The sequence below is a fragment of the Ovis canadensis genome, chromosome 1, assembly GCF_042477335.2.
Source record: "Ovis canadensis isolate MfBH-ARS-UI-01 breed Bighorn chromosome 1, ARS-UI_OviCan_v2, whole genome shotgun sequence".
Classification (NCBI taxonomy): Eukaryota; Metazoa; Chordata; class Mammalia; order Artiodactyla; family Bovidae; genus Ovis; species Ovis canadensis.
The window spans coordinates 279,119,690-279,142,900 of record NC_091245.1 but is presented as its reverse complement, the minus strand read 5'-3'; the positions used below and the strand labels follow the sequence as shown (position 1 = coordinate 279,142,900).

Here is a 23,211-nt window from a genome sequence, read left to right as displayed (position 1 = left end):
GCTCGTCCGTTTGGGCCGCTGGCTCCGCGCTGGGGCTTCCCCCTCCCGTGAGGCGTGCTCGTACTGCGCAGAGGGTGCCGGGGGTCCCGGCCCTTCCGTTTCTGCCGCCGCCGGCGCGCGCTCCGCGCTCCCCGGGAGCCGGTGCCCCGCCGTCCCCCGGCCCCGTCCCGAAGGGCCCCGGCCTCGGAGCCCCCGCGCGGGCCGGTGCGCCCTCGCCGGTCCCCGGGCGCCAGCGCGCCGCGCTCCCGCCGCTGCCGCCGCTCCGCGCCCGGTGCCGCCGCGGCGCGCGGGGCGGGGGGCGGCTCGCCTGCCGGCCTCGCCCCCGCCTCCGCCGCTCTCGCCGCCGGCCGCCCCCCGCCCCGCCGCCGCCGCGCACACACCTGCCCCCGCGCGCCCCCGGCCCGCGCGCCCCGCCGCGCCGGGCATTGTGTGCCGCCCGCGCCCCGCGCCCGGCCGCCGCGCCGCCGCCCCTCCGCGCTCCCGGGCCTCCAGCCCGGGTTTTGAGCCGCGTCCCTCCCCCGCGCCCCGCGCCCCTCCCCGCGCCCCCGCCCCCGCGCCGCCCGCCCGCTCGCGCCCGCCGCCCGGACGCGGCGCAGCCGGCCCCGCCGCGGAAGGGCCGGGCGGCGGGCGGCCCGGGGGCTGCGAGCGGGGGCCGTGCGTTAAGATGACGAGGACGGGGAAGCGGCAGCCACAGCGGCGGCGGCGGCGGCGGCAGCGGCGGCGGCGCGGCCGGGCGCGCGGGGCCGAGCGGGGCGCGGCGGCGGCGGCGGCGGCCGGGGGGAGCGCGCCCCGCGTTTGATGGGGGCCGCGCCGGCGGCGCGGGGGGCAGCGGGGCGGCCCGGCGCGGGGAGCGGCCCGCGCGCGCACTCGGCGCCGCGCCGCCCGGCGCCCGCCGGCCTCGTCGCCTCCGCCGCGCTCTAGGCGGCGCGGGGCCCAGGCGGCTCGGGGGGCGCCCCGCGCCCCCAGCCCGCGCGCGCCGAAACTCCGGCTCAGTTTTGCGGGGCGTCCGCGCCCCCCGCGCCGCGGGGCCATTGTGAGGGCCGGGTGTGTTTACCTCGGACTCCGGCCGAGCGAGGGCTCCGCGACTTTCGGGGGGCGGCGGGCAGGCGGCGGGGGCGCCCTCCGGCCCCCTCCCCTGCCCCCCCCCCGCCACGCCTCACTCTCCCGGCTCCGCAGACGCTCGCGGCCCCGCGTCCATGGGCCGCGGGGGGGTCCTCGGGGCGCTCGTCCGCGAGGGCCGGCTCCAAAGTGGCGCCCCAGTGCCTTGCCGGGGCTTCCTGCGCGCCCTGCGGCCCCCGGCGCCCCCGGCCCCTCGCTAGATGCCCCGCGCGGGGCCCGAGGCTGCGGGAAGAAAGTTGCAGGTCGGTTACTCTCCGGCGCGGCTCTCGGGGAGCGGGCGGGGGGAGGCTCGCCGGCCCCCCAGCCGCGCGCGCGGGGCGGCAGGAGGAGGGGGCCACGGCCGGGCGGACTTGCGGCCGGCGCCCCGGAGAGCCCCGGCGGGCGGGGGGCGCTTCTGCAGACCTCGGCCGCCGAGGTTTGTTTGGGTTTGTTTGTGGGTTTTGTTTTTTTTTTCCCCCTTTTTCTTTTTAAGAGAATCCCCGGTGCCCACCTCGCCTCCCCAGCACCGCGGCCGCGTACTGCTCCGAACGGGTTTGGCTTTGTTTTTACGATTTCCCCCCAACGAATCACTTGTCAGATCAATTCTGTCTTCCCCCTCCTCCCTCCTTCGCGCTCTCCCCTCCTCCCCCACCGAAAACCCCGTTCTCCGAGGTTAGACATTTTACAAACCATATATGCTGTTTGTCCGATTGTGATCCCCCCCCCCCCACCTTAACCCCTCTCTCCCATGGCTACTCTTCCAGACGCTTATCTGCCTTCACCCCGCTTAGGGGGGCGAGGGTAAAGGAAGAGAAAATAATACAATTTCAGGGGAAGTCGCCTTCAGGTCTGCTGCTGCTTTTTTTTTTTTTTTTTTTAAATTAAAAAAAAAAAAGGGACATAGAAAACATCATTCTTGAACTTCTCTTCGAGAACCCGGGCTGCAAAGGAAATCTCCTTTGTTTTTGTTATTTATATGCTGTCAAGTTTTGAAGTGGTGAGTTTCAGGTCGGTTTTGCTAATTTCACTCAGTAAAACTGCAGCGTTTCTGTTTCTAGATAGTACTTTGCTTCTTTGTCTCTTTAAAAGGTCACAGTGAAAGCTTGGCCTGGATCGTGCCGGCCATATGGAACGGATAAGGGCACAGTCTCTTAAAATGTGATTATGGGGTTGTGTGGGGGCGAAGGAGGCGATTCAGCAGGGAACTCGTTGAAAAGGCTCCCACACTGCAAAAAAAAATAGGTTCTTGAAACCGGAATTTCGTGCTTTGCTCTTTCTTTTTAAAGGAAATAATAGCTGTGTCTGAGTTCGCTGTTTAATTCGTTAATGATCATATATGGACTTCGTTTATGGACAGGGAAGTGGGGTTTGGAGAAAGTAGCCTGCTTTCAATGTGCCAGCCAGACATCACAGTGAAATCGGTTTTTAAAATGTGTAACTCACAAGAAACTCTCCAGCCTGGCGTCTGTTGAGACCTTAGTTTGTTCCCATGCAGTCAGTCCAGCAGGCCCCGCGGAGGTTGCTCTTTGCAAATCCAAACTCAGGTTTGGTGAACTTTAGCCTTGGGCATAGAGTTTAAATGAGTAAATTGGGTGTTTTATGTGCATGTAATTTTGCTTTATAATGTAAAGCTTTTTACAAGATGACTGTTTAATAGCTGCTTATAGGTGGGTATTCATTCGAAGGACAATTTTGCATGACCTATATGATGTTTTGATTGTCAACACATTAACTAAATTATCATCTATCACTTCACAGTTTATAATGCTGTTAAGCCTCATGACTATTTAATACGTTTTGTAGCATTAACTTTGATGCTGTTGCCTACTCATCCTCTCTCTCTCTCTCTCTTTTTTTGGCTCTTAAATTGCCACACGGGTTAAGTATTTTCTTTTCAAATCATGTTTTAAAATTCATCTTCTGCTTTAGGGTAAGGCAGCCAATTTCAGGAAAAGTAGTTCTGTATTATAACCCACATGAAGCGTTATAAGGAGTGTTTTGAGTAAGTTAATAATCACCACTAATTTTGGCTTTAGACTACAGTTTAGTGTAATGGAAAGAGTAATCTTGATAAAAAGTGGTTAAAAGAGGCACATTTATTGTTAATGAACCTCATAACCAAAAACAGATGGGACCTCGATCAACGGGAAACCTTTGGTCTCTGTGTGCCACCTTGGAGTACAAGGATAAACAGCCATTATTCCTCTGACTTTACTGTTCTTCAACTGGCTTTCTTAAGGTTGCTTTTAAACTTAGAGATTATCATTGCTTCCCCCTCCCCATCACCTCTTTCCTTAATTATAGTGGACACAGTTTTAACGGTTAACCAGAGGGGAAAGCAATGCCTCCAGAAAGGCCCTGCTAATAATTTAAGCTTGCTTTCAAATCTGTATCAAAGTAGCTTCTTCATATTATATATATATGCATATATATATAAATGTGCAAGATATGTCAAATTACCAAACAGCTGGAGGAAAGTGATAATTATCATATTCTCTCTTTTTTCTGAGTATGATTCTCTTTCCCTTAGTATTGGTGGACTCAATACTTCAAGCACCATGAAAATTCATAAAATAATCCTACTCACCTGTTTTTATCAGTGTTAGAACTATTGCAGAAGTGATTTTGATAATGTACTAACTGCTTTACTATAAACAGTATGAAAATTGATGTCCAAAGTATAATACAACTGAAAAAAATCATCTGTTCATTTTTTTCTGGAGTTAATTGAAATGTTGACTTCATTGCCTGCTGAGATTATTTTTGAACACCGGATATTTTGTTTTACCAAAATTAGCAAGCTTTCTTTCAAAGCAAGTTTAGCACTTCACTCTAGTGTGTATGTTACCAAATGTTTTCCAAATTTTGGGTATTTACATTGTTAACACCTTTCTATTACAAAAGAATACCTAAATATTAGCTCTAAGATACATGACTTGCAATACTTCAATATCAGGGCTCTTTGAAGAAATCCTCCACTTGTATCCACTGGGTTAGGGATGGAATGATCCAATTGCCTGTTTGAGCCAAGACTTGACTGAATCTTTAAAACAGGTCATGTAACTCTTGATACATTGGCGGTAGAAAACTTTTTCTACACATTAACCATAAAGCCAATAGAGAGTTTAAAAAGCAGTTGTCTGCTGCCTTCTTCTGAGGTGGTATATATACATATGAATCTATTTTTCCTTCATGAGAATTAAAATATATAAAAAATAACAGCTGTAACTAATCTCTTGGACTGATAAAATAATCTTTCCATCTTTGACTAAAGTGTCATTATTATGTTCTGTATTAAGTTTCTCATTTTTAAAAATTGGGACTACATAAATACAATTTGTTATTTTCCTGTTAGCTACACTTGTAGTAATTCTTGTTCTAAAAATAATCCCCCCCCACCCCCCCACCCCCCTACACACATAGTTTTGCTGGTAGGTGACGAATTATCTTTTTGTTCATGTGTGTTGATACAGTTTCCACACATTATTCTGTTAACTTGAATGGAAATATAATGCTGTGATCTAGAGAGTAGAGTAACCTCTGCATTATATGTCTGGTTAAGCAGTCTTACAAATACATTATATTTGTGGAGCGAAATATCCAGGGATAAAACATGGACATGCGTTATATATATACACAGAGAAGGAGGGGGCGTGTGGAGACCCCCACCCAATTGTAACATGTCTTCTTCTTAAATTCTCGCAGGTGATCTTTAGAGAGTAACTGAGTATGGATCATTTGAACGAGGCAACTCAGGGGAAAGAACATTCAGAAATGTCTAACAATGTGAGTGATCCGAAGGGTCCACCAGCCAAGATTGCCCGCCTGGAACAGAACGGGAGCCCGCTAGGAAGAGGAAGGCTTGGGAGTACAGGTGCAAAAATGCAGGGAGTGCCTTTGAAACACTCGGGCCATCTGATGAAAAGCAACCTTAGGAAAGGTAAATACCCTCAAGCCAAATCCTGGAGAGCCCCAAGTCCTGTGCCCACCCAGCACCGCCTGGTGCGGGGGTGGCTAGGCAGAGCCTGGCTTTGTGTGTTCTCCTTGACTCTCTTTTCTGATCTGAAATTAGTCACATTTCTGGTTGCAGCGTCAGGCATGTCTGAAAGTGTAGGGCTTCGTGCTTCAGCAGAGCGTCTCCCACTGCTGCAGACTGGAGTCTTTGGACGCTGTGGGTGATAAGGACTGAATGAAGTCTGATGGTCTCAGTTATACAAGCCTTCCGCTGATAAGGTGGTGTGGCAGAAGGGGCTGTGGAGGTGGCTATTGCTGAAACTAACGCTGCTTGAGCATGAGCCCTTTAAACTGTTTGAGGACAGACCTAGCTTTTTCAGGGTGTTACTGGTTGTAAGGGAGTTTCACAGATAATGGAAGTCTTCTGTGATATGATATAAACATTTTGTGATTTTTTGTGTGTGTGGTTTGTTTTCTTAAGAGCAACTTCATTCCTTAGTAGCTAAAAACCTGATAATTGTGGTGTTTCCCTTTTGCTATAATTGGGTGTTTCGGATAGAAGGGCAGATTTAAACACGTTAATAAGGAGGGGCTGTGCAGCGGTGTGACTCCTCTTGGCCAATTTTGTGTTACAGTGATGGAGTTTAACCACTTTGACTGCATTTGGCACTGTTGTCTCTGTAAATCAGTGTCTATCCTGGGCATAACGTGTGGGCCTTAGAAGGTCTTTATTTGTCTCTGAATAACTGTGTATGGGATTCAGATTTTCCTTACATTTGCTAAAGCAAAGGATAAAAATGCCATCTTGTAACAACCAAGAATATTAAGTAGATAAAGTTAGCAGGCAGAGGAATTTCATTGTGTTTGATGCATAACATTTATCATACAATCATTTATTTTTTCCTTGGTTTGGCGAAAACAAAGAATATATTGATCCTGAAATGAACAGACACAGCAGTCCGTATTGTTAGATCTTTATCTATTAAAAATGGAAAAACAGCACTTCAGCAGATTCTTTGGCCTCTCCTCATGATTACCCTATTTATTGATTGTTTGCCAAGAATGTATGCGTCTTAAGAAAGCCAAGGGTAAGAGCATTAAAAATATAATTTATTATGGCTTTTCAAACAGAGTGCATTAATATTGTACTGCGAAGCACTGGGGCTCTATAAAAAAGACTTTCTGACGCCTGCAAACATATAAGTTCCATAAATTCCTAAATAGGAGATTTCAGCTGTCTCTGGTATTATGTGATATTTGCACAGCAAACTTTAATGCCAGGACAGTTTTAGACAAGGATTCTACAGACTTCACTGCTCCTTATGGCAGACGTGCTGTTTACACAGGCTCATAAACCTTCAGCAAAAGCTTCTAAGACTGCCTCCAGGTTTAAATCATGCGGTATTTTTAGCAGTCAGCAGTGACCAGCGTACTCCCCTTTCCATACTGGAAGGTTATGAAGTTGCTGGAGTTGGAAGCCTCGCCAAACACTTACACAAACAATCGGTTCAGAGAAGGCTCCTGTGCAGCCTGACTCACAGTATCAGGAGGAGTGCATGACAGTTTGCTGGAAGATTTAAGCAGTCAGATTGAAAATTAAAGTCTACGATTGTCACCTTATCAGCAGCCACCTTAACGATCTTACAGGGTCCCTCTAAAATCCAGAGCGACTCTCCTTTATTTCAACAGTTTAAAAAACCTTCAGTTATCTCCCAGGTCTGAGGAGCAGCAAAGAGCAGCCCAGGTCTGTATCATTCTATAAGAGGAAGAATCAATGGCTATGTTTTTTGTTGTGTTAGTAACACAACTCTTTGAAGACCTCAGGATAGAGGGAGGAGAAACCCAAGTACAATAATTTCACTTCCTGCTCAAGTGCCGCTTTTTTTTTCCCCAAGCATTGCATTTGTAGTGACATTTTAAAAACGCTCTTTAATTGTAGAAGGTTCTCTGCTTGCTTGAAGCAACAAAATGCCTCCAGCCTTGTGTTGGTGGTGGTGTTGTTTTATCTTCTTTTTCACGTGCAGCGTTTCTGCTTGACAGGTGCCAGATAGTGAGTGTGGCTGGGTTGAGAAAGCGCACCTCAAGGAAAGGGGTTGGAGGTTTTTTTGTTTGTTTGTTTAGGAGGTTCTGCCAGAGTACCTTCCAGCCAAGGGAGAAATCACCAGTTTGCAGATTGCTGTTTCTGCCGTGGTCTCTCCCAGTCTCCTGATCCCTGACGGGTTCTCTCTCTGGTATAAAAACAGCCGAATGAATGACGAGGATATTGGCAAGCTCCACAGCTTGTTTTTCATGCCTAGCCTGTTGGGTCCCTCCAAATGAGTTTGTGAGCTTTTCTAAGTAAACCTAAAGGGGTTTATTTGTCAGAACTGGAATCTCTTGTGAACAGTTCACTGAAGCTGTGGTGTAGATGCCCATGTAGAAGACGGCGCCTGCTTTTCCTGCCGGCTTTGTTCAGCAGAAACAAGCAAATAGGGCGTTTTTAAAGGGCATCTCTGGTGTCAGGAGGAAACCCTGGGTTTTTAGCTCTGCTTTGCCGGCCCTGGACACCTTCAGAAGTTGGTTGGCTTCTGTGAATGCAGAGGACAGAGCTTAGAGAGGCATTGGCGTTCCAGGACTAACTGGGGGTCCCGGGAGCCCTGGCGCGGTAACCTTTGTCATCATTTATGCTCAGGATGGTGCCCTCCTGGCCGCGTGCCACAGTGCTCTCTGCTGCATCTGCTTTTAACCCTTTTCCGTTTATCACTGGAAGTCTGACAGTGCGCTGTGTAAACACCTCGAGGACGACAGCGTTCCGTGATTTCTGTTTCTAGAAGCCTCTTTGCTGACAGTGGTGTGGTGTGGCCTGTGTTTATTAACCATCTGGCTCCTGAGTTATTACCTGGGATTACAGTGAACAGAGAGCACATCTCGTCTCTGCAGATCCCTGTATCTTGAGACACCCTGATGAGGACGGCTTCCTTTGCTCTCATCCTTACCCCATTTGCTAGAGCAGAGATGGTTCGTTTTAAAGACCTGTGGTTACCGTGATGTCCTTTTAGGCAGGTTAAATGAGTAGCCATCAAAGTGAGTATTAGTCATCTGCAGTGTGCACGTGTTGAAATCCTGTGTTTATGAACTTCAGTTGGGTTAAGTTGTGTTTCTTCTGTGGCCTCAACGTGAAGATCTTAAAGAACGAGGCGAATGCTCGTAATTTTATAATCAAAGCTAATTTGTTTGGACACAGACAGGGAAAGTTGAATCCTAACAAAAGCATGTAGGAAGCATGAAGATGGGTTCTTTCGAAGCTGAGCTGAGTGAATTACATTTGCACACCAGGTACCACTCACAGCAGATCAGACCAGACCCTTACTCCTCTCCTGTCAGCCTTATGATTTGATCAGAAAGGTAATTCTGCATTAATTGGTTTGGGGAAATGCTCTGTTAAAATTAGAGCCCAGTTACCTCAGGGCCAAGTTCATATTCTATTTCAACATTTCTCTTGCAACTTAAAAAATAAGAATAAAAGAAGGTGTGTGTTTGTGTCTGTGTGCCCGGGTCTCTGTGCCAGTCTTGCATTCTCTCGTGGTGGTGAAGATTTATTTTCATGGTTTCATTTTTTTTCCCTCCCTGCCCGCCCCCGCCCCCCCCACCCCAGACTGTGTTGCTGAAATTCGTTGGTTTGCGTCTCTTTTTCCTCCGTCTCCTTGATAGGAACCATGCTCCCGGTTTTCTGCGTGGTAGAACATTATGAAAATGCCATTGAATACGATTGCAAGGAGGAGCATGCAGAATTTGTGTTGGTGAGGAAGGACATGCTTTTCAACCAGCTGATAGAAATGGCCTTGCTGTCTCTGGGTTATTCACATAGCTCTGCTGCCCAGGCCAAAGGTAAATAATGCATCCACGGGGTTGGGGGAATTGCTTGGCATCCTTTGTTTACCTTGCAGAGAAAGCATCTGAATATTTTCATTCAAAGAACTGTAGCCTGTGTGTTACATGGGTTCCTTCTAGACTGTGGCTTTAAAAAATCGGCTTAATTCGGTTTGGTTTAGTTAACACGCATTTTGCTCATGTGGAATGTGGAGGTAGGTTTTTTTTTTTTTAAATTACTTCAGCTGAATCATTAGTAAGCTTATTGACCTTAATAATCTGCTCCACTGAGGACCCACAAGGAAGTGAGGAGCGTATCTGAGCAGATGGACTGTTGAGAGTCAATTTGCATTTATGACTGAATATCTAGTTCTGTTTCTTTTATTCTGTTTCTGATGGTTTTATGGGCTGTAAAGTATTTTTCAATGCTGATTCCCATTGCAATCGAGAATCTTATCTAAATTGTAAAGCCATTTAGAACTGGTTCAGCTATGTCTTATTAGAACTTCCTGTAAGTTAGGAAAATGTGGCCTCTGCCTAGGTTTTATTGATGGGGTTTTATTTCCAAAATAATAAACAGCCCCACCGTCATTTACATAATTTCACAGTTTGGAAAACTGAGCTGAGCATATTTTCACTGACCTGCCTTTTGGAGGGAAGGGAATCATTCAGACAGAAGTAACAGTATTGCTTGTGGTGGGGGCAGTGAAAAGCAGGCTGGCAGTGAGTAGGTTATCTGAAGGGCCAGACCTGAGTGACACACGCTCTTTATCTGGAACAGGGCTGATCCAGGTCGGGAAGTGGAACCCAGTCCCCTTGTCTTACGTGACAGATGCCCCCGACGCTACGGTAGCAGATATGCTTCAGGATGTGTATCATGTGGTCACATTGAAAATTCAGCTACACAGGTGAGTCAGGAAAGCAGTTCCAGCGCAGAACGTTCTACTCACCTGATCGTTTGAAACAAAGTATCTCTGGCCAGCCTTCAGCTGTGACTCGCCCTGCATTTCAGAGAGGCTAACCCCAATCGATTTTGCCACCTCCCCCCTTTCTCCTTTATCTTCCTAATCTGAGCCCATCGTTTAGAAGCAGTGTTCCCCCCAAATGCATCTACTTGTGCAGGTTATCAAAAGACAAGACTTTTTCTGTGTAATCAATTAAATGATGCATTGCGAGAAGGCATTTTACATAAAGTTTACTTAAGAGAAAAATATTTTTGCATATCATGAACAGTGCCATCTGTGTACACTTTGTGAAAGAATGCCTTATTCACTATTGCCGAGCTCTTATTTATTTATATGATTTTTTTTAACCGTCTTAATTCGTACGAGCGGAGTCCTGAAGGGAAAACGGTTCCCATGTTCGTGTTTTCACGATGGCTCTTGAGAAAGCAGTACACCTTAAATTGTCTTCCCAAGCGCATCCGAGCAGGAAGGTAGAAGTAACATGGAAAAATAGCCACCACAGGCAGCTGATGTATAATTCATGCATCGATACAGCAGATGTGTTGTATAAAGTAATTAACTAATCGGAACAATCAGGAGACCGAGAGCAATCTCCAGATGCATCTGTTTGATGCGCAAAATGAAATCTGTCTGTCTTAAAGGAATGTTCTGCAGCGGGATGCAATCTTGTCATAATCCCCTTTCTACTCTGTGTCTCCAACAGTTGCCCCAAACTGGAAGACCTGCCCCCCGAGCAGTGGTCGCACACCACCGTGAGGAATGCGCTGAAAGACTTGCTGAAGGACATGAATCAGAGCTCCTTGGCGAAGGAGTGCCCCCTCTCACAGGTACTGGGCATCGCTGGCACTAAATGACAAGCCATTGAGGGCAGCCTCGTTGGAAGAGTCGTGGGAAGCCATAGTCTAAAGCAGCTGGTATCGGAAGCAAGAATCTCCCCAAAATGCAAAGTGACTTGACCACCGGTGACTTTCAGAAGTGTGTGCGATTCATCCTGACAGTGTGGGAAAGAAAGGGGAGGGAAAGCCACTCAGCAGAACTTGGCGCTAGCTCACGTGTAGATCCCTGCTCTGAGTGTTCTGAGATTGGACGCTTTGTTGTCCTGAGGGCCCATATTTGAGGGAATAAGGGTGGTGTACCTTCCTGGAACCCCTAGATGCCAGGAAGCACCTTGGAAGTGTTACTTTGCAGAACGTCACCATGCTACCTGAATAAAGAAACAGAATAGCTTCTAGGTGCTTTCTTCATTACCACACAAAGGAAAAAGAAGAAGAAGAAATAGAATTTAGAAAAAAAATTACACAGAAAACAAATCTCTTCTCTCTAATTAAAGGTTAGATAGTTATTATTCATCAGGATTCTGTCACCAGTTTTATCCATTGGTTCAACCTCCCGCCCCCACTGTTTTTCTTTTCTTTAGTGGGGTCATACGTTTTCCTCTGAGATGCCTGTCATACTGTCAGGGGTTTCTGAAATGAGACGGAGATTTATGATTATCGTATTTGAGTTTTTAGGATGAATTTTGTTGGAGGGGCGATAACTCTGGTGAGAGACTGCCTCAGTTTCTAGCTGTAAAGCTGAGCATCACTTCTGATGCCGTGCAGTTGATTTTAAAAGAAAAGGGCACTCTGAGCCTGCCCTTCGAGCTTGTGTGGTCCTGACGTTGCTGTGCCTTCATGCCGCCTCTCTCCGGGGGCCTCGCCTCTGAAGGTCACGCCACCTTCATGCCGCCTCTCTCCGGGGGCCTCGCCTCTGAAGCTCACGCCACCGGAGAGTATACTTGAGATGCTGGTCTAACTAGATTTTTGCTGAATTTTTGCTGACGTTTTTCTCTCAATGCAAGGTTAGCATGGAAGCGTGAGTGCCACGCCTCTCAGGCGCTTGAGCGTGAACTGTGTGACGCTATAGATATTTCTGCAGTAGAGAATTGCTCCAAGTTTGTTTCCGACGTGATGGCTGCGGAGACACATGGGTACCTTTGGAAGGAAGCTTGTGGGCGTTCGTGCTCTTCTTTCATGAAAGCTCCGTGCATTTCAGGTTTACTACATTAGGGTCCATCAACTTTACTTTGATATTTGTTAGCAATTATAGGAATGAAGCAAATGAATTAAGCTTATAATAAATGATGGCTTTTTATATTCTTTTAAAGTAATTTGTAGCCACAGGTGAAATATTCTCTGGTGTTAAGTCCATTTCTTGAAAATCAAAGACTTGTTGACCCTTTAGCGGATCTCCTCCGATTCTCCATCTCACTCTTTGAGTAGAGAGGATGTGAATTTCTAACCATCGAGTAAAAATGATTTAGATTAATTAAACACAGTTGCATCAATAGGAAGATATGATGAAGCAGGTGACCCTTATCTCTGGGGCTTTGGCTTTTGCAGACAACTCCAGATAACCTGTCAGTTTGGCCTCTAGGATTTGAAATTTGAAATGTCCTAGGAATGAAGGTTCTAACTCAGCATTAAAAATAAGTATAAAGGCCCAGGATAGGAATCTCACGTATCTTCACGTTACTAAATGTCCCATTGATTTGGGAAGTGAATTCAGGCAAAGGTCCAAGGCATTTACTGTAAGCTGGAGAAGAGGAAGCTAGCTTGAGTATTGATACAGGTGGTGAGAACTAACGGTTACATGGTAGCAACATTCAGCCAATAAACTCCACCTCACTCTAGCTTACAAATACTATTGTGAGTTTACTTAATGTTATCATGGGTAATTAATTGAATAAAACAATTATAGCATTAAACAGAATGCCAAAATAAAATTCAGGACTGGATCTTGGAGTCAGATGGGGATGAATTTCTGTAAAGAGGCCTCAAGTGGAACGCATGGGCCTATGTGGCTGGGGACCCCGGCTGCCATCCTTCAGTGGTGAGACTAGGCTGTAATGCCAACATCAGTTGTAATTACAGTCTTCCTTTCTTTTGCAAAACAATTTGGAAAGAAAGATATATGTCGTTCAGCAGTGGCAGCAAATATTTGAAATTAATATTATTATGAGAAAGGGCAACCTGTGCTCTAAATGAGGGAGTTATTTTCTATTCTGTGGCAGCATCTTCTGTTTCTTTCTCCAGAATGAATTTATGAATCTGATACTCAATTCGGAATGTTTTAATTATGCTTCTTCATTTTCTCTTGTGTCCGGAGCTATTAGTTAGAGGGAGCGCAGGCATCTGAGACCTCAGCCCCGAACACGCGCTGCACGGGGTGAAGCTGCTGTTCTCTCCTCCCCGGTGCGATGCGGAGGTGAAGGTGCTGCGCTGAAGGAGGCCCAGCAGATAAGTGCCGCTTCAGTCTTGTACCGAAGGGCACCTAGCAGCAAGAGAGGCTCTCGCCTAAGACCTTCTCCCTCTCTGTGGAGTTGTGATCCATTCGCGTGAGAACTCTGAGCCTGTCAGGCATGCACATTTTGCTGTGTATTAATGCTTTGGTTTTGCTTGATATTGTTGAAGTCTTAGAAATGGCTGGTTGAAGTCTTAGAAATGGTGCCTTAGTGATACACTGAGCGGCATGCCCACCCTGTGGCCTGTGGATCCCATTCCTGAGTAGAGATGGGAGGGGAGGTGAGGGCAGCCGCAGTCTGCCCCAGCCCCCAGGAGGACCGTGCCACACTCGACAAGGGCAAGCCCAGTTTGCACTCGGAATCTCAGAACCGGGATATACTATCCTTCGCAGACTCCTCTTCAGAGCCAGGCTCCCTGGACATTAAAGTCGTCATGCTGGCTGGTGACTGAGCCAGAAGTCCTTTCCCAGCATTAAGTTTTAAAGTGTTGACTTTAAAGTGGACACATAGGTTTGGCTGCAGTAATGTCTCGGATAATCTCTGCAAGGGTTTCTCTAGCTGTAGAAATTCCGAAAGTGTGCATGTGGTTTGATTCATAGCTCAGACCTTCGTTTCTGTGGCTGCTTTTTCTCATCTGCCCAGATAGATTGACATCATTACGTTTTTGTACCACGTGATTATTTTTGTAAACTGTTCTCAGGCGTAAGAAGCCATCAGCTCAGAGCTCTGAGATGGGGCATTTTGCTGTTACACTTGCTTTTTCAATGGAGGTGCTTAGATAAGGTGGGTTTTGTATTCAGAGCTGCAAGTAGGGAGGAGAGATTGAAGTCTGACTTGGGGGGACAAGAACGTTTAAGGTCATAGGAACTCAGAGACCATGTGTTTGGAAGGTATCAATAAATTGGGATTTGAAAAAAGTAAATATTTTGATTTACAACAAAACATTTCATCTTGATTTTAGTTTTCCCTGAGTTTTGAAAATTGAACTTGACCACTGGGTAAATGTCCATACCTTTGATACAAGGATAGGTTCATTTTGTTAAAAGTATCATGAGGAAAAGCTGCGTTATTACTTCTGCCAGCCTAGTGTCTTCCTTCTAAAAATGTTAGGTCAGATATTCCTGACCTAAATCTGATACGTGTGCATTTTTACCACCCACTCCCACCGGGCACACGTGCACACTTGGTTCATGCGTGCACATCCCCACTTCCAGATTTTTAAGGGGTTGGTTCTTTCTGTTTCTTTTCTCACCTGGGAAGAGTACCTCCAAGCCTGAGTTCTCCATAAAGTGAGAACTGTCATTTTTGTTTTCAAGCAACAAAAGATACATAAAATGAATATAAATTTGAACGTTCCATTTAGAAATAATATGGGGAAAAATGATTATTTAGTTTTCCTTTTCCTGACAGCATCTAGGCATCTTGAATGCCTCAGACTTTTTATAAGGTACTGGAAAAATAAACAAAGAAACCAACCACCTTGCCCTCCTGAAGCTTAGCGTTTATCCAGGTCCTCTCTCTGAAACTTGATAATCATTTCCATAGACATTAATAAACCCCTGTGTTCAGCTGATTTTCAGTCTGTATTATACAAAGCACCAATTTAGAAAAACTGTACTCATTAGGAGATATATATATATATATATATAAAACTGTACTTTGTATTTTTCCATAATTTTTGAACCAGAATGATGTTTCTGAAAAAAAAAAATCAATAAGTATTAATAATCACATTGTCTCCAGAGAACATCCAGCATCAGTATTCATATATTGCATTTCACATGTGCATCTAACCTATGAAATTTATTCACATATTTATTCATTCAAAAGTATGTATCGACAGTCTGCTGTGTGACAGGCATTCTGTTTTCCTGTGGAGTAATAAGCATAACCATCTTAGTAGTTCAAATAATGGTAACTTTCCTTTAGTATTTTTGCATCAAGAGCATGCCTGTCACCGTAAATGGTAGGTAGTTTTATATCCTCATTTTCAATTAAGGAACCTGAGGCATGGGATGTTTAAGCGCGCCCCATGGTTATGGAATGGGTGAAGCATGGGGGTGGCGATTGATCCCCAGACCTGTGAGCTTAATTCGCTATCCTTGGGTGGATGGATAGATGGATGGAGAGAAGGGAAGGAAGGAAGGAGAGAAAAACACTTTAAAAAGTCTTTCTCCAGTTAATTCGATGTTTTATGAAAGAGCACGTTTCTCTGAAGCGCTGATAATGAAAGCTTTCCAATGCATTTCTTCTCACTGCTGGAATTTTTCTTTAACATGTATTTTGTTTTCGTTTCTTTGACTGTGCCATTCGTACATGGGCTCCCTTGAAAAATACCATCATGTCCTCAATTTAGAGCGTGGGAGGGTGCTTTAGAACTCGGGGACTGACTTCTGGGGTACTCTGGCGTTTGGAAGGTTCCGAAAGGGTTGGCTGTAACAGCTCTGTGCCAGTCACTTCTCCCTGGCTTCACACCCTGTCTGAACCAGTAAGTATATAACTGAGCTAAGAGCCTTTGTTTTGACCCCCACGACAACGTTAGGTATTCGTGTGGGAAGCAGTGGGCAGTTCCCATGTTTCTTTGAAAATATCGACCTTAGTCATACACTGGCTTGATGCGGTGAGCAAGCTCTAAAGTTTACTGTTTGAGACAGGGCTTGTAGGATTTTGTGCTTGTCCCTTCCTAGCAGAATATTGTAAATCTTGATTGTAAAGCTTGCTGTTAAATAGCATGCATTTTGAGGAAGTCCATTCCTCCTTTAAATTACAAAACTTTCCCCAGTTTCTACCCTACTGCTCATGGAAATCTGAGGTTATGAGTATCTGCTTTGCCAGGCACTAAAGTACTTGATCCTAATTGGATTTTATTACCACTTTCAGCAATTGTATTAACGGTGAGATCCATAAAGGAAATGGTAAACCAGTCTTTTAGGGGCAGACTTATACCGAGTCATTTGTCTCTGCCTCCTTTTCTGAACCAGCTGTTACCTCACTCTAGCACTTCTTTCGAGTGAGGCAGTGAGCTAGCCCTTCTGTTGATGATGTCATCCACAGTGCCTATGATAGGTGCGTCCTCCAAATTATGAATTTTCCTTTTTGCGTCTCATCTCTCAGGTTCATTTTTAGCTGTTTAGATATGTGAAGGTTGTATTATAGCTTGATATTTGTTCCCTGTAACCTTTCTAAAAAGCCAAACTTCATAAAGCATCTAACTTCAAATGGATTGATCTCAAATATTGTATGGCCACTGGCTTCTCACAATAGTAAAACCTAAAAGAGTTAAGCCATGCCAATTTAGAGTGCTTTAACAATGTGTAAGCACTTCATCTTCACTTAATAGGTATTTACCTTTGCTTTGTTTTAGATCTGAACAGGTTTCCTTTGACCTCAGAATCACTAATGCAAGGAAGATTACCATGAGTGCATCTTGCTTATTTTTTCTGGTTTGCAGAATAGTAACTACTGCCAAGGCGTAGGTGTAGCCATGGCCTGAGAGAGAGCCTGTTACATGTTATTTTCTGACTGCTTTTTAATTTTTTAGAGTTAACCAGAATCATGCTAATCAATCAGATTTACTTACTCAAACAGAGCAAGTTTTAAAGTGCTCCTTTGTTGGAATGACTGCTTAAGTTTCAAGTTGGGCTTTATCTGGATTTGCTTCTTAAACCTGCTTTATTTCATGTCAGATTTGGGCCCCAAACTAACTCAACAAAGAGGAAGCCCTCAATTCAGAATAAAACCGGCAGACACTGTGTGCACCCAGTTTTTTTTCCCCTTTTCTTTGGAAACTGCTAGATCGTAAGGTGCTCTGGTATTAAAAAAACATTAGGGCGCCTTGAACGAAACAGGAGAGCGCTTCAGCCAGCTATGCGGCTCGATGCCAGTTGAAGTAAGGAATGCTCAGGCTGTTGGGACTTTTAAATCTAGACTTAAAAGTTATTTGCTCTGTTTAGCATTTTAAAAATGTGCCTATTAGGAATTGTGCGTGCTTCAGTTTCAGTTTTAACTCACAGTGATTCTGCAGCACCCTGGGATCCTTGCAACAAAGGGCGCTCCAGAAATACCAGACTGTCTTGAGTCCTGATATGCAGTGTTGTTATGGGAGGGCGCTCCAGAAATACCAGACTGTCTTGAGTCCTGATATGCAGTGTTGTTATGGGAGGGCGCTCCAGAAATACCAGACTGTCTTGAGTCCTGATATGCAGTGTTGTTATGGGAGGGCGCTCCAGAAATACCAGACTGTCTTGAGTCCTGATATGCAGTGTTGTTATGGGAGGGCGCTCCAGAAATACCAGACTGTCTTGAGTCCTGATATGCAGTGTTGTTATGGGAGGGCGCTCCAGAAATACCAGACTGTCTTGAGTCCTGATATGCAGTGTTGTTATGGGAGGGCGCTCCAGAAATACCAGACTGTCTTGAGTCCTGATATGCAGTGTTGTTATGGGAGGGCGCTCCAGAAATACCAGACTGTCTTGAGTCCTGATATGCAGTGTTGTTATGGGAGGGCGCTCCAGAAATACCAGACTGTCTTGAGTCCTGATATGCAGTGTTGTTATGGGAGGGCGCTCCAGAAATACCAGACTGTCTTGAGTCCTGATATGCAGTGTTGTTATGGGAGGGCGCTCCAGAAATACCAGACTGTCTTGAGTCCTGATATGCAGTGTTGTTATGGGAGGGCGCTCCAGAAATACCAGACTGTCTTGAGTCCTGATATGCAGTGTTGTTATGGGAGGGCGCTCCAGAAATACCAGAGTGTCTTGAGTCCTGATATGCAGTGTTGTTATGGGAGGGCGCTCCAGAAATACCAGAGTGTCTTGAGTCCTGATATGCAGTGTTGTTATGGGAGGGCGCTCCAGAAATACAAGACTGTCTTGAGTCCTGATATGCAGTGTTGTTACGGGTGCTGGTTCCTTGTGGACAGTGAGGAGGCTGCAGAGCTCCACACCCTAGAGAAGGTGGCCGACTTGCTTTAAGAGTCTTTTTCCCACCTCTTATTCTTACTCTAAAACTTCATCTGCTTTAGTCATCATCTTTTTTCTTCTCCTTTTCAAAAAAGCTCTCCCCGTGTATGGCAGTATTTTCCCATAAAATGCTAATCTGCTTGAGTTTACTCAGAGAGGTTAAGGAGGCAAACCAGATGATGTGTTGAAAGTTAAGAGCGATGAAAGCTTTAATTCTTAGCACCATTTGCGATCACATTCTTCTCTAGATGACAAGACAGTATTTCCTCATTGGGTACCATCCAGACTGTTCTAGGCTTGTCCCATTGTCCTGTTAATCCAGCGTGTATTCCTGTGCAGCGAAAAAACTGTGGAGCTAACCAGAACAGGTGTTAACTTTATGAAACGCCACAAGAAGTATTTCCCAAAATGTAGTGAATCTCTTCAGTTATGTTAACGTAGAACAGAGTGTAATCTCATTTTCTTTTTATTTCTTAATGGAACTATCTTTGGAAGGGATATATTTCATCAGCAACTGCTCTTTGCCATCATATAATTAGTGCACTAAGAGCATTCATTCCATAGGAGTTGAGAATGTGAGCTCTGTCATTACTGACCTGTAAATTCAGGCAAGTGACTCTCCATGCCTCAATTTTTTCAGTCTATAAAGTAGCAAGATAATAGTACCAATTTTTCAGGACTCTTAGGAGAATTGCATGAGTTAATACTTGTAAAGCATTTAGAGTAGCTCTCAGTTCTAAAGTACACTATAACATTCCTTGTTTTTCTACAACGTGGGGGCTTGAGACTTAGAAATCACTCTGGTAGGTCTCACAGACTTTGTTGCTACATAGAAGATTTTGAGGCAAGCATTGTTTTTAATGGAAACAACCAAGAACTTTCCATTTGTGGAAAAAAGGGCTGTGTTATAACTCATGCTCACGTCTAAGGAACGCTTTTAGTGCCGTCCTGAGATCATTCTAAAGTTCCGACAAGGCTTCAGGTGTAAGTGGGGGAAGGCTGTCCCACGGGGACTGTCCTCTGGGTGTTTTTCCCAGCGTTACATTAACTGCCCTTAACCCTGCACCCTAATCCAAGGCCCAAACCCCACTTTATCCCCCCTCCGTGGTACTTTCCACGTTTTCTGTGATCATAGGTGGACTGAGTAGGGTTTCTGAAAACACTACCATCAGTGGTCACAAAGGGACTTGGTTTTATCCATCATCACACTCAGGAATCTGGCACACAGTAGGGTCTCAAGAACATTTGTGAAACTAAAACAACCTCATAGAGTTTTCATCACATTTATTTTGTGGACCAATAAACTGTGTCCATAGTTTATTAGTAGTATTTTATTTGTAATCTTATCTATAATACCTTACTTTGCGAAATATTTTTTCCTACAACACTTACTGGTGTTTTAGTTTACTTAATGTACTTCTGCCTTTTCCTCTAAGAAAACCTACTGATATTCCAAGCTGCCCCATAGTTTTGCTTGTATTGCGATGTTCTTGAATGTATGTACAAAAGTTGTATGTTTGTAAGCAGAAGAATAATCACGGGAGGTACACAGGACCCAGAGATCTGAAAAAATGCTATAGAAGACCTAATTATACGTCACTGTTAAGCGCAGTCATTAACAACTTACTTCGTGCACATTTAAAATGTTTCTTTTATAATCATGTATTTCAGCCTGACTGATAGTTTTCATTTTGTCTCAATCATCTCATATTTGAGATCCACGCTTTTTTACTATCAGTCAGTTTGTTTGTCTGTTTCTTATGTTGACGAAAGTATAAAGGAGGGGGATGTCAGTAGCAGAATCAAGTGACTTGTAGCCCAAGATGCTGGTGCTGCCGAAATGGAAATGCTAGCACTTAGTACCGCCCTGTGTTAGCTCACAACATCCCTCCCCCAGCTGAGACTCCAGAGTCCACATTTGGCACTGGAGACCCCATTTAGGGCTATAAACATGTGATGTTTAAAAAGTCAGCTGTGAGCGGGGCCAGGATCACTGGATCTCAGAGAGAGCTGCAGGTGGAGATAAGTGCTCAGCCGTTCCAGAGCAGGCCTCGGGGGTGGTTTGTCCACCCTCCTGCAGGAGTGCTAGCACGGCGTGGAACTCACGCCCCCACCATGGACGGACAGGGCTCCTTATTTCATGACCAACAGCCTGTCCAGCACATTTTTACCACTTCATCATAATTCCTAAAGAGGTGATTACCAGGATCTGGCATTTTCCTAAATGGTGAAGCTTTTTCATAATGTTGATAGAGATGACCTAGATTAATTTGATTTTTCTCTATGACCTCATCCAGAGGTGACATTGGTTTATTTTTCTTTAGTAGACATGAGAGATCTTGGCTAACAACTCATAAAACACAGAAACCAAGGCCATGACTTAGCCCTCACTTTCCTGTGAAATATTGGATCAGATCTGAGTCAGACCCATGGGCCCTGCTCCCAAGGGTTTGTACAGACCCTGTAGTTCCAAGCCTCTTTGGGGGAGTTTGTATGTGGGAAGATCTTCCGTTGGATTCATGAGACTCCCAAGGAAAGTTCTTGGCCCTGTGGAAAGCTGAAAACCAGACTTAACTTTTCTCCCCACTTTTTAGGTATTGTGGCTTAAAAAGCTAATAGCATTCATACAATGAAGCAAGAAATATAAAAATCTGTAAAGTGTTATAGAACTTCATTCTAGTATTTACTCTGGAAAAATGGATTGCACAAGCTAGTTTAGTTCTTATTTTCACTCTGGGGCTTAAAGTTTTTCAAAATGCTGTATTTAGGACCTCTGGAATTTAATACAAATTGGGTGTCTATTTCTAAGTACAGATTCAAGACATTTTACTCATCACAGAGAATGGGAGATTTAACCACATAAGGGCCATCAGAGAAAAAAGAAGCAAGCATCCCAGGTGCTCAAGAGTTAGAATCTTGGGAAATAATTTTCACTGTAAAATCAAATAAGACTCGTTAGATTTAGATTTATCTAATGGAAAACTTGAGAAAATTCTATTTGGAGTAGCATAGTGTTTAATAATAGTATATTTTTAATAATCACATTATTAAGCAAGATCCCAAGGGACTTCAACGTTCCTCAGAAATGAAGCCGTGCCTGTGCGTGTCCGCACAGTGGACGGATGATGCGTGTTACAGCTGCATCGTCTCCAGTCGCCGGAGGAGACCCTGTAAGACCTGCGTCTGGGAATACATAGAGGTCTCCTGGAGTCTCCAGGCTGCGAGAAGGGGCCTTGCAGATTATCCAGTCCACTTCCCTTCAGCCTGCAGATGGACAAACCTAAGCCTCTCTGTGCAATTAATTTGAAGTACTAAAGGCCCTTTTGTAATAATACACTTTTTAACAAGTATTTTCTAATCTAAGCTCTTTGCCAACATATTCAGTTCATTTGAGTAAGAAGGTTTGAGCTCAGTAAGAAAGATCTAGATGGATACTTACACAAAAAGCATGGAGAATTTGGTCAAAAGATATCATCTGGGCCTTATGTAAAATTACTTTAATTATGTAGAAAAGTCATATGAACTGTGAACCAGCATTTCCTTTAAAAATTATGAATTGCCCATTTAAATCATTAAGTAAGATTTCCGTGCTTTGAAACGATGACATTTTCGTCTTTAGGAACTGCGGTGAGAACACTGAGACAGAGTTGCGCGCGTTCTCGCGATACTTCCTTTTGTATTCCTCTGGGGCTTTGGAGCCAGTTTCTGCCTTTGGCTTTGTGGGAAGGGGCCGCTTTCAGGCACCAGGATTGGTCGAGACGGCAAGAGCCGTCACTGACACCTGGAGTTTAAGTCAGATTTAGAAGTGATTAGTCTCTTCTCTGGAGAAGGACTTGGCAGCCCACTCCAGTGTTCTTGCCCGCAGAATCCCAGGGACGGGGGAGCCTGGTGGGCTGCCGTCTATGGGGTCGCACAGGGTCGGACATGGCTGACGTGACTTAGCAGCAGCAGCAGCCTCTTCTCCGCAAATGGGGATGCCGGCCATTCCCCAGTTGTATCTCCTAAGAGCATAGCTTACAAAGCAGAAGAGGATCCAGAGGGAAGGATTTGGGGGAACATCAGCTAACATCACAAACCAAACTGGACCCTTAGAAACCCTGCCGTTGGCTTCCCCGTGAACTGCAGCCCAGTCCAGAACTCACCTTCTCCTCCCCCAGCAGCAGACGGGGCTACCTGAGCCTTTTCGGCGGATTGACCCCCGGCCCTGCCTCCTGCGATGCCTTTTAGAACTTGTTGGTAGTATTTGATGTCCTTTGGGATGAAAAGAGAACCCCGCTGACTGAGAATCCCTGTGAAAACAGTGTCTGAGTATGGAGTTGAGGTCATTTGATCTGAAGTTCAAGTTTGACCTTTTTAAGTTTCCCACAGGCCTCGAAAAACCTGTGAAAATTCAGGCCGCAGGCAGACAGGACCTGGAGAAAGTGGAGGGCCGTCCGGGCTTGTGAAGTTACACACTTCTCAAAAAATAAAAATGTAAGGGGAGAGAGAGCCAGCAGTTTGACAGATTGTTCAGTAAATGCTCATTTTATTGAAAATTATAAAAAGGTGCTTAATGTCTCTGTGCCATTAATACAATACATAAAAAGGTTACTGTCAAGATTAGTGTTCTAGGCCTGAGAATTAACTGCGAAGCTTCCTAAAGCCTTGCTCTGCGGCACCTGCGAGGTTAAAGGTTTCCGCATATGCGTTTTACACGCACAGACATTAATTTCAGAAAACAATTATTTTAAACTTTATGCCAGAGACATTAGCAGTGATGTGCTTTCATTTAAGACATGGATGGGCCAGATATATATTAACCGACAAGGTGAGAACCAGGAACAATCGCCTTACGGAATTAAACCTGTGCCAGATGAGTTCCCTTGCTGTCTCTAGAGTATTGCGATTCAAAACATACATTCCTTTCTACAGAAGAAGATATTCAGATTCCTTAGTTGAAATTAATTAGCATTCAGAAACCAGATAGCATGTTTTTGGGTATTCATGAGATCTCTGTTTGAAAAAAAATGTTTTTAACTTGTAGAAATGTGTTGCAACACACAGATGGGAAGAAAAAGGGGAAAAAAAAATCTCTTTAGCAAGCACTGAGTGTAAAAGGAAT

At 45.1% G+C, this 23,211-nt stretch overlaps 1 protein-coding gene across 4 annotated transcripts in view; it reads left to right on the top strand.

Annotated features, from left to right (window-relative positions):
* The window catches only part of SATB1 (SATB homeobox 1), a 102,632-nt gene that overhangs the window by 18,966 nt on the left and 60,455 nt on the right, over positions 1-23,211 (top strand). For 2 of the 4 annotated variants that reach the window (XM_069569017.1, XM_069569038.1), the window contains exons 2-5: positions 4,804-5,038; positions 8,743-8,919; positions 9,683-9,809; positions 10,570-10,693. In XM_069569017.1, coding sequence (XP_069425118.1) covers positions 4,828-5,038; positions 8,743-8,919; positions 9,683-9,809; positions 10,570-10,693 — 639 coding nt within the window. In that variant the 5' untranslated portion in view covers positions 4,804-4,827. Of the gene's footprint in view, positions 1-807; positions 1,362-1,648; positions 2,096-4,803; positions 5,039-8,742; positions 8,920-9,682; positions 9,810-10,569; positions 10,694-23,211 lie in introns of those variants that run through there. The other 2 variants (XM_069569023.1, XM_069569031.1) reach the window with 2 other exon arrangements.